Source organism: Orbicella franksi, chromosome 4 (genome assembly GCF_964199315.1).
Source record: "Orbicella franksi chromosome 4, jaOrbFran1.1, whole genome shotgun sequence".
Classification (NCBI taxonomy): domain Eukaryota; kingdom Metazoa; phylum Cnidaria; class Anthozoa; order Scleractinia; family Merulinidae; genus Orbicella; species Orbicella franksi.
This window is the reverse complement of record NC_138148.1, coordinates 2,946,716-2,958,292: the sequence shown is the minus strand read 5'-3', so window position 1 is coordinate 2,958,292 and position 11,577 is coordinate 2,946,716. Positions and strand designations below refer to the sequence as shown.

The following is an 11,577-nucleotide window of genomic DNA, read 5'->3' as shown; positions in this document are numbered from 1 at the left end:
GCCCCTAGTCACTTCATGTCACAGAAACCAGGATAAGCTCTGACCTGATGGGCCACTTGGTTCGTATGCAGACTTAGTTGGGAGGTTATTTTCTTTTTAGGAGTCATTGCCGCTGTTTACCAATTTGTGAATTGTGACTTCTGGATTTTAAGGGGCAGCAGACTCAGGAAAGTGTACTGTATTCCATGCCTACAAACATCTGCAGGTACAATGTATCTAATTTCACAAGAAATAATATGCGCAGTAAAAAAAATATTATTGCTGACATCCAGTAACAGCCTTGTCATGTCCTCTAGCACACAACTGACCAACAAAATTCAAATTCTGAGAATTTCCACAGGCTAATCAAAGAATGAAATTTTAATGTTCCCTATGAATGCTTATTCAAATCTTATGCATGTTTCTCATTTGTAAACAAAACAGTTTGCTGGAAAATAACTAGTCATTGACTAAAAAAAGAAAACTTTTGGATGATTTTAACCACAGGCAGCCCAAGTGTGAGTGACAGACTCCTAGTGCAAGGGCAGTCAGGGCAAAATTTATTATAGGACTTTGTAAAGGAACATTTATGATCAGTTTTAGGAGGTACAACTACTAGAAAGCTCTTGATAAAAATGCCCTATCTTAGTTCCACAGCGTATTGCTTGTTGTCTGTTACTTTTTTCTGCTGATGATCATCCTTGGGCTGTCTGTGTTCTAACATACAGAGTAATAGTATGTAACTATGTACAAGGCTCTAAAAATTTAAAGTACTTTACAACACTAAAAGGAGAAAACAGTATTAGGAACAGAGACTACAAGAGACACAATCAGAATATGCTACTACAGAGAAAAGACTCACTATAAAACCCTAGATTAGGCTGAAAAATTAATTTCTTTAACTATGAACCAATGCTTCAGATAAAGATAAAGAATACTAGGTTAAATTTGCCAGGAAAAGGACCACTTGTTATGCTACAGAATAACATAAAGGTACAGCAAACGTGAAAAGTCACATCATTCATCACTTTTACTATAACAAAATGAATCTCTTTATTTAGTTATTACAATGTGTATGTGAATGCCTTCATCTATTTTATTTGCAATACCTATCCGCTTTCATCTTTTCTCTCCTGTCCAACATTTCTTCATGAAGCTTTCCATCCATTCTCGCTTTCTTCAGTTTGCTTGTCTCTTGCTCACTTAAACGCAGGTTTCTGTCTTGAAAACTTTGGAATTTCTTGACAAAACTGATTTCATGATTTCGTAGATCCTTTTCATCCTCTGGTAGACTGCTGGTAGATACCTTGCTGCAATAAACCATGAAGTTAATATCTTAGTAAAACTGAAATTATCATTACTATCCCATACTGTATTTTGAACTGTAAGAAGAACAACCACTTAAAGACAAACACTGATGCATATTAAGTCTGCAACTTTAAAACAGAAGCCTGAAAAATTTCAGGTATGATATTGATACTGAAGCAGTGTTCTACCAACTGTGCTATCAAGCCAACCAGGAGCTGATTTACCCATAGAAAAGGTCAACCTGACTTTTTTTTTCAGTGGACTGGTAATAATTACTAAATGCTTTGAACCAGTGAATGCAACTTTCAACTAGCTAGCAAAAAAAAAAAATTAAAACTGCTTCATGCCAGCCAAAACTCTGAATTACCAAATAGCTGTATCACTCATAAGGTGGCAACCCACTGAATCACAAACAAGCAACTGTTTGATTAAAAAATTATACTTACTGCACTGAAATGCAAATCATTAATTTCATAGGTTTGTAGCCTGTTCCAGGCATTTGGTTAGTTGGGGAGCAGTATGAAGAATGGCCATCCATGTCATTGCTTGCCAACTAATCAGATACCACCAACAGGTTCTTTGATTCTTTTAATAATTAACGACTGTTTCCTGACAAACCACATTCTTACCATTCAGAGGGGGAAATTATTCCCAATTGTAGGTGCAGCTAATAGAAAACTTACACTCATAATAATTATATTCTCATTTTGAGAAGTAAATAATAACCATAGTCTTGCAGAGAGAGTAAAAATAAATACCTTGTTTCAACACTGCTACATTCTGTCATGTTGTGGTTTATATACTTTTCATTTGAATTGTAATTTTCCTTTCTTCCTGATTTTAATTATGAATCATAAGACAAGAGGAAGTGAAAAAAACAAACTTCCTTGAAAAACTTCAAACAAATACAATCAAACCACAACAGTTACTTCACAGTTACCAATATAAAAAATGGTTCCACTTACACTTTTGGAACAGTGGTCCGTATGTGGAATGTCTCCTTTTCGCTCACAATTTTTTTGGTTGCAGAGAGATGTCCATCTTCATTTACAGACAAAAAACAGCCATTATATGTTTCAAGAGCAACTTTATCCTCTTCAAATACACACTCAAATTGCTCCTGAGGGCCAATAGCTTCAGATCGACCAGTGACATTTCCCATCATATTCACAGACATGTATTTTCCTATAGAACAAAAATTTATCAGCCATGGACTCACTAGAGTAAGTTTGTCAGCAAGTGCTCTGTGTAGTTTCAGACTCTCTTGACTGATTTCCATACATTTCTTTTAACTTTGGTTGTGAGAATTTTGTTTTTGGTACATGTAGTACATCTAGATAACAGATAATGCTCCAAATGACCAAAATTGGGTTGTCCAATGCACCCAAACAGGCATGATTTATTTTTGCTCACTACGTTTATTTATCCATTCTGCAAGACAAAATTTGGTGTGTTACGAGGTATGATAGTTCGCAGCTCACACTTATAGAAAGAGATATACGACTGAGTCATGTTCAAGTTCTTCAGGTAACATTTACAGGACTTTGTATCTTCTTTGGCTTACACATTTACTTGGGTTGCAACTAACAGATTGTGAGTGGCTCTTCAAACGCTTTCACTATTTACACAAGTTGTACGAATTGACAAAATGTTTGTGCCTGGCAATCCACAAATTATGTTAACAAGCTAAGTTCCTATTATGATTGGATAATTAGAAAAATTTTACAGATCGTTACCAGATTGACTGCTACTTTTACAGTTTCCACAGATACTGTAAATCACAAGCCTACATTGACGAGTTACCCATTTCTGTATCTTGGACATGGATGATCTTTTCAACCACAAACCTACCCCCTGTAAATTTTGCCTGTGGGTTTCAATAAAACACTGAAACCTCCAGTCAGCTGACCCCCTACTGGTCCCCACAACTGACCCTGCTAGAAAGTCAACAGAATGTTCAAGGAAAATTAAGCTTATCTGAAATTTCCAAGATGGAGGACACAAGGCAGGTTTTTGACCTTTCTCTTGGAACTTTCAATGTGGCTAAATGTAATTTAGGCTAAGTTAAACGCGTAACAAGATTGCTGGCCAGCAGTCTCCCTCAGAGTGAGTTCAGGGTGGCCAGGGGATTTTTGCAGGGGCGCCTGGATTTTACAGCTCAGCTTCGGATGTCAAATCATTCTCTGTGTTTTTCGCTGCTGGACAATGCTCATTAAGCTTTTCTCGCAGCCCACCCATCCCCCTTTGGCTTGAGGGTAGGTATGTGGTAAGTTTCCTGTGTTTCCACTATTTTTTCAGTGTGACAGTGCCTGGTGGTTGCAGCTCACAGGGTTGTCATGGATACCTCACATGCTCAGTTTAGTTTGCTCTTGGGCTCCATCAGCCTTTTAGGCACCATTCCCTAAGCTCATTGTTTGTTGATGAGTTTAACATGAATTAATGAATTGGTCCCATTCAGAGCCCTGGGCTTTTAAATTTTTTTCCTGTTGATTTTTTTATGGGGTTAGAAGGGGTTCAGCTGACAGGGGGCCATTGTTTTGTTGAAACCCCTGGCTTCTAGTTCAGGTGCATTCCATGACAGTGATCAGCATCTTATTTCCAGAGGAATAATAATAATAATAATAATAAATAAATATTTATATAGCGCCTATCCATGCCTGCTCTAGGCGCTGTACAATTCGCCAAAATGATCTGTACTAATCCTAATAATTAAAAATGTGCATTTAAGAAAGTAATAGAAAGTAAAAATCGCTAAGAATAATAAGTTTTCTTAAAAAGATGAGTTTTGAGTTTAGATTTAAAAGAACTTAGATTGTCACATGAGCGGATAGAAACAGGTAGACTGTTCCAGAGTTCAGGAGCGGAAACAGCAAAAGCTCGAGAACCAAAGCTCGAGAGGAAGGCGCTTGTGATGGTTATGGCAGACCGAGGTTGGGCGATAAGTGATGATATGACATGTATTGTTACCTACCATAGCCTGACTTTAATGCAATCTTCTTGTCGGACAATGGAACAGCTGTAAAAACTTCAACAGGAGCCGGCGAGTTCTCGCCATCATCTCTAAGTTCACCAACAGTAAACAGACCAGTGTTTAATGCCTCCACATAAGATTTCTTACAAGTTTGTAAAGCGATGTTACCGGTAACTTCTTGGAAGTTCTCGACTTTTCTCCATCCTCCATGGCGAAGTGCATCGACGTCTGTTGGCTCTTCTAGTTCCCTCTCACGTTTCTTCTTCTTATGCTTCTTTTTCTGAGAGCTATCGCCTAATCCCTTCAGTTTTAGACGTCCAGCCTTTACTTGCTTGTAGCTATCCGCCATGTTGAAAAGAACGGAGTAGAGCCCGCGAAGTTACCAACAGCAGTTAACAACGCAACACTTCTACTTGATGTGAGCAATCTCGTTTATACCCAGTTCAAACAAGAAACAAGATGGCGATCATAGACTTTCGGAAAATTACAGTAGAGCCTGTTCTTTTCTTTTACATGCTATGCACCATCATGTCCGTTCAACTTGCGCAGCAACTAGCATTCAACAAGATCTGTCAAGATAAGTATGACGCCGAAACATGCAAAAACCTGACCAAGTCTCAAGAAGATTTTGTGCACGAAAAAACGTCGAAATGGATTTTGTATCAATCTGTTTCTCTGATGGTACCTTCTATTGCTGCCTCCTTGATCTTGGGTTCCTGGTCAGATAAAGTTGGCCGTAAAACAGTGCTAATTCTACCTTCCGTTGGAAGCGTTCTACTGTACATCAATTACATGCTGAATGTGGGGTATTTTTCACTTGACGTGAATTTCATCCTGATCGGAGTCTGCATTTCGGGTTTCTTTGGTGGATTTGCTACAACACTTCTTGGTGTTTTCTCTTACATTTCTGATATCACTGATAAATCTCAGCGAACTCTGAGAGTAGCCATTCTGGAGTCCATGATATTTTTAGGAGGCACTGTTGGTAACTTAATCGGTGGCGTGTTAGTAGAACATCAGGGCTTTATGGCGGCATTCGGTTTGTGTTTAGGCTTGAGCGTTGTCGTTATATTCTACGTTAGTTTAATTCTTCCAGAGTCTTACTTCCCCGAAGAAGATCAGGAAGGAAACTGGGCGTTAGTTGCTGTCCACAATCACCTCAAGGCTTGCTTTCGAGTTTTATCCAAGCAACGACCCCAACATCAGAGACTGAATTTACTGGTGATCATGTTTGGCATATTTTTCTTGATTGTACTATGTGAGTAGCTTTTGTTATCAATCATTACAGTGCGACTTGTCAAACTGAGAAGAAAACCAGTCAATCAAATCATAAACACAAAACAATGGACTTTATATGATAAGGGTCTGTTTGACCTGATTACACGACTCCGCTGTGTTATACACACTCTTAGAGATTCAGTCCTTGACAGCGAAGTGACTAGGGATATCTTTACTTCCCCCTGGATGGGATGCTAGTCCATCACAAGGTTATCCCCAGCATTAAATTTACCAGTACCCATTATACACCTGGGAGGAGAGAGGTACTGTGAATAAACTACCTTGCCCAATAAATCAATGCAATGACCCTGGCCAATGCTCAAAGCCAGACTGCTTAATCCAGAGTCCAGTGTGTTAACCATTAGGGGACCTTAGAACACTAGCAACTGAATTGACTGTGTGAAGTATTGTCAGTCAATAAAGAGGCTAGAGAACACATATCTTCTAGACTGCAAGCAAAATAGCAGGGATCGACTGATTGATGGACTGACCAACCAACCGACTAACCGACCAACTGACCGACCAATTGGCAGACCGACCGACCAATTGACTGATTGATTGAGTGGCTTTCAGTGAATTTAAGCTTTCTTGTCTGATGTTATAATACTGTGCAAAGAAAAGCGAATATTCATGACCTTGTTACGGGTCAATAAACACTTTGTGATGCGAATAGTCACATAGCACAATCAAAGACAAGAATACTATTATAAGGCTGCGCTCTTAAACACTTACAAATCATCATAATCGTGTCAAAGATCTAAATAATGCACTTTTCTAACCTTTTACTGCAATAAAAATAAGAAACAGACCGCAGAGAAAACCACATTATTTCACACTGAAATCCATGATAACTTCGATGTTGCGTCGTGTAGGTAGAAAATTGCATCATGGGATACTATTCGATCGTCGTCTGATAAACAACTAACAGTACCTATACCTTTCAAAGGTCATTAACCCCACATACCCACCTAAAGTTAAGTTGAAATTTATTCTTTTCGTTACTTATCTTCATAAATTTTGGCTTTTTTGTCAGCTCTTTATTCACAATGTTCTTAATGAATCCCACCAAATGTTCTGTGCTTTAATATTTTCAGTGTTTGGTGCTATTGGTGATATTACTGTCCTCGACAGCAAGCACAGCCCACTGAACTTCAGTCCATCACTTATTGGTTACTTTTTTGCTGAGTTTCTATTTCTCAAAGGTGTTGGAGTGGTTTTAGGAATACCACTATTAACAAAAGTTCTCAAGTGGTCTGATTTTTCCATCGCTATTTTTGGTGCTTTCATAGCTACTGGCTTTTATCTTTTTATTGGATTTTCATCAAACAGATGGATGATGTTTGTTGGTAAGTATTTGTGTGATTTATTTGTTTCATGAATAAAGAGTTTTATGCCTTTGCCTATCTTTTTCTTTTATTTGGAGCAAAGCAAACATCTTTGCTCTTGCTTGCTTTCATTTTAATCTTTTTTTCACCAAGATGGTTTAGGGTTGAATGATTGGGGCAGCCTATGTTGAATCAAGCTGCCCCCATCTAAGGTTTCATTTGATGTCACATACATGGCGTATGTGATGTTGTAAAACCAATGGTTTTGGAAACAGTTTGCTTTTAAGTTGCACCTTTGCTGGTTACAAATTTTTCCATCCTCCACCCCAATTCACCTCCATAGTTAAATGTCTTATTGCCTCAGGTTTCAGTATTGTTTTCATAAATTGGGCAACAGCTTGTTTGCCATATTTTTCATGTTAAATCTGACTTTATCATTATCCTAATTTAAGCAACTTTTCTTTTGGGCGATTTTTCTGCCCTCGCCTTTGCAAGGCAGATTTGTCTTTGTAAGTTTATCTTCATTAACTTGAAATTAAAGCAGCTTTGTTTCACAAAGCCAAATTTTTCCCATTTATGGCTTACAGCATGTTTTGCCTCTCAAACAGAGGTCAGCAGTGATAGCCAAGTTGTAGCCAAGTTGTAGCTAAGCATAACTATTGAGAAACAAGTTTAAAAAACATCTCTAGTGGAGGTTCAGAGCAATTTCAAATTTGCAAAACAATAAGCTGGCCCTGAAAAAAAAGAAATTTAAAGGTCTTAAATACCTTATTATGCTGATAACATTTCGACAAATATAAAAAACAGTGTTCTCCAAGCTCATTATCAAGTTAAAGTTAAAATGGAGGTTTTTATCAGGTTGTGTACAGTTAGATGATGGTGAAAAGATAAAAAGTTAGAAATTGTTCTCAGACACCACAACAATGATTGAAAATGCCTTTACTGTAATGCTGTTTGCTCTTTGTAGGTGGACTGATTGCTGTAGGTGCTGGAATCCCGCCACCTTGCCTGAGATCAATCATTTCAAAACAAGTGGAATCCTCTGAGCTAGGTAAGTCAGCCACTTGATATTTATGATTTGTGTTATGCTATAAAATTTTACTTAAAAGTAATAAAATTATTATGGGACTAGCATTCCATCCAGGGGAAGTAGAAATACACCTAATTACTCAATGCTATGGGAACCAGTGTAAGTTTGGGCAGTATGAACCACTTGGCCCAACACAGACTTTACTTTTAACCTCTACATTGTAACTCAGAGAATACCAAATCACATTCATTCCCCTCTTCCTTTAAAGGAGCCACTGTTATCATCATCAGTCGTTATTACACCCTGGGACTTTGTCGGAGCAAAGTGACTTTGCTCTGACAATTAGAAACTTAACTTTGCACATCTGTTATAAAGCAGTTTTTGGCAATCGAGTGTCACAAGTGATTAGGCAATTACTTTGGTTTTAGTTTGAGATTGGCTGAGAAGTCCAATTGGTAAATAATTGGTTTGGCTTTGTTGTTATGGTACTCAATTGAAAACTGCTCTGAGGGTTCAGTTTCCCTGACAGTACTTCAGAGGGACAGCTTCTTGTGGGGCAGAGTTTATTACCAACCATACTTTTGGTTGCTAGTTTTTTCATAGTCGACTTACAGAACCCTGTCCCCTGATTGATAAGAGCCACTTCTTTACCAACTATCTTGTCAGAATCCTCTATCATAAATAATATTGTTCCTTAACCTTCCATGTGCAAGCTAGTGGCAAGTGGGAACCACATAATGAGCTGGAGCAGAAAAACTGATGCCCCACTCAGGCTAACTCAAATCCTTGATCAATGACTCTTTTACAAAGGAGGCATGTAAAGTTTTGTTGACTTTTTGTAGGACAGTTATTCTACACTGTATGTTTTTGTAAGATTGTGATGGAATCGTGCCCTGTCAGCCAGACTGAGCTATGAGGACGAGCACTTCTTCCTTTGTGAACTGGAAAGCAGAAGTTTGCACATCGAGCTTTTGTAATAAATGTTCATTGGCAGTTTGGAAAATGGAGATGATTTCTCTACACTCTCTTCCCTCCCAGTTCAGCTTATGGTATGCGAACTGATTTCCAATGAGTTGGTTTGTTACTGACAGCCTTCCTTAGATGAAGCAACTCAGATGGGTTTAGTCTTCAGTTTTTAAAATTAGTTTTGTTTCTGCAGGTACGACATTTGCTCTTGTTGCATCCTTGGAAGTGCTGGACACACTTTTAGCTTCCATCATCTTTAACAATATCTACAGTGCCACGGTGGAATGGCTTCCAGGATTTTGTTACTTTTTAATGTCAGGGCTAAATGTTATTGCTATCTTCTTGCTTACGTGAGTAAATATGTCTAATATTCAACATGTGTATTGTTGTGTGGTGTACCCAGATTGCCCCAACCCAATCACAAGCTAGCATGAGTATGAGTAAACAAATGCTTTTTGAAGCTCCACAGATGTCTTCACAGACATCCCTAGGTATTAATAGGGACTCTCCTTGTAAGCCCAACAGGGTTTGTTGGGAACTCGTACTCTATGAAATATATATGATTTGTAATTACATCGCTGTAAATTGATGAATTTATGGGGCAAATAAAGATCAATCAATCACAGTCATTCCTAGGTATTATCACAGACATCCCTAGGTATTGACACAGACATTCCTGCGTATTAACACAGACATCCCTAGGTATTATCATAGACATCTCTAGGTATTATCATAGACATCCCTAGGTATTATCACAGACATCCCTAGATATTATCACAGACATCCCTAGGTATTAGCACAGACATCCCTAGATATTATCACAGACATCCCTAGGTATTATCACAGACATCCCTAGGTATTATCACAGACATCCCTAGGTATTAGCACGGACATCCCTAGATATTATCACAGACATCCCTAGGTATTATCACAGACATCCCTAGGTATTATCACAGACATCCCTAGGTATTATCATAGACATCCCTAGGTATTAACTCAGACATCCCTATGTATTAACACAGACAGCGCTAGGTATGTGGAAATATTGAGACCATGAAGAGACACATTTGTTTACCCAGGACAGCTAGAGACAGACACTCTTGTTACAATCACTAAAGTGCATATCTTACAGGTCTTATAGGTATTATGACCTTAGTGACCTTTCCCCCCAATGTTTGTTTGATTTGTTGTTGTTGTTGTTGTTGTTGTTGTTGTTGTTGGTTTTTTTTTTTTTTTCATGTAGATGGTTGTATATGTTAGAGCAACGCAGCAATCCTTACGTGACAATGGACACAAGTGTTCAATAACCAGATCTGGAAAGTTCTGCAAATAGCAACAAGGAACTTGCCAAGGCAGCATCAGGGTCCTGATGCAGAAACTAAGCCACAACAGCATTAGATTGTTTCACTGACGCAACATTAATTCAATAATCAACAGGGCTGTATTCAGAAAAAATATTATGACTGAGGCCATTACCACAGTTAAATTCTCTTTTTTATTTGCTAGCAGTATGTTACTGTCCCTCTTCAAAAAACAAACAAAATCAACAACAAAAACAAAAAAAAGGCCTGATGCAAGAGCCTCAGTTCACCTCATACTGCTACGGCACTGATCAGAATATTTATGACCTGTTAGTAAAAGTACTATGTACAGATTGACTAGCCATGTTATGATGTTCTTTACTGACTCCTCTAGCAGTCCAGACTCATAAAAAATATAAGAAATGAGGGTAATTATGATTTATGGAGTGGAATGTGGCTCTCTGAAGTAAGCAGTGTTCTGTGAGTCACATTCTTCTCATTAATTATGCTAAGTTATAGACAAGGTAACAAATGATAAATTTCGTCAATTTTTTGTGCTGCCTGTGCAGCTGAAGACTGGATCAACACAATACCTATTTAACCCATTGAAAAAAATCAGAAAATTGAGACTGGAGAAAGTTGGATAAAACTGACTGAAATTAGACAAGGCTGTACTGTACTCTAAAAACAAGAAAATAATACAAAGCAAGTTCTGCAGTAGGGGAGTGGGGGAGTTATTAAAAAATATATTACAAGAAGTTGAATGTGTAGTACTGTACTCTAAAATGTGTAGGGGGGTTATATGTGTAGTTCCAGAAAATATCCATACATCTGCTACAGAAGGGATTTTTTCTAACACCTCCCCACCCCTACTGGAAATTCCAGTTAAGCTTCATACATTTCTTTAAATTTTTTGGTCTCATAGAGCCCCCCCCCCCCCCCCAGGAAATTCCAATTCCTTCTGTGGGGGGAGTATGGATATTTTCTGGAACCACACAATATGAAAAATATATATATGTAAGCTTATGGGCTTATAGTAAAGAGGCTTTATAATCTGAATTTTTACTATTATTTTTTTACCCAACATACCTTGTTTCTCTCAGAACTTCATAATAAAATTATAAATTAAAAAAATAACCTAATAATGTTTACAAAACTACGTTAAAAATGTGAAAATTAAATTACAAAAAACTCATTTCTGGAGACATACTTAACAATGAGTCAAAACAGACTTAATAAAACGGAAAGTGAAGAATTTGAAGAGAAAATGGCATGTAAAATACATTTCCAATTATATGATTATTTAATTATATTTCAATAATTTTGTGCAAATGACCTAAAATTGTATAACAATTTTTATATGACCTGAAATGTTATAAGATTATTCTATGTAAATATTTAGATAATTTTTATGGCAAA

At 37.5% G+C, this 11,577-nt stretch overlaps 2 protein-coding genes across 5 annotated transcripts; one reads left to right on the top strand and one right to left on the bottom strand.

Moving 5' to 3' along the window:
• Positions 1-342: 342 nt before the first annotated feature.
• On the bottom strand, positions 343-4,637 carry LOC145485933 (protein FRG1-like). Its single transcript, XM_081464598.1, has 3 exons — positions 4,259-4,637; positions 2,253-2,472; positions 343-1,289 (listed from the first exon to the last, which is right to left on the bottom strand). The coding sequence occupies exons 1-3, from the start codon at positions 4,605-4,607 to the stop codon at positions 1,076-1,078; spliced, it is 783 nt and encodes a 260-aa protein (XP_081320724.1). The 5' UTR covers positions 4,608-4,637; the 3' UTR covers positions 343-1,075.
• Positions 4,638-4,673: 36 nt separating this feature from the next.
• On the top strand, positions 4,674-10,453 carry LOC145485931 (lysosomal proton-coupled steroid conjugate and bile acid symporter SLC46A3-like). 4 transcript variants are annotated; one of them, XR_014049240.1, is made up of 5 exons: positions 4,674-5,516; positions 6,631-6,882; positions 7,829-7,912; positions 8,766-8,940; positions 9,051-9,139. XR_014049240.1 is itself a non-coding variant. In XM_081464596.1 (5 exons), the coding sequence occupies exons 1-5, from the start codon at positions 4,718-4,720 to the stop codon at positions 10,162-10,164; spliced, it is 1,356 nt and encodes a 451-aa protein (XP_081320722.1). In that variant the 5' UTR covers positions 4,674-4,717; the 3' UTR covers positions 10,165-10,453. The 4 variants fall into 4 exon arrangements, 2 of the variants coding, with proteins under 2 accessions (XP_081320722.1, XP_081320723.1); XR_014049239.1 differs by having other exon boundaries at positions 8,734-8,940; XM_081464596.1 differs by lacking the exon at positions 8,766-8,940 and adding an exon at positions 10,101-10,453 and having other exon boundaries at positions 9,051-9,207.
• The last annotated feature ends 1,124 nt before the right edge of the window (positions 10,454-11,577 follow it).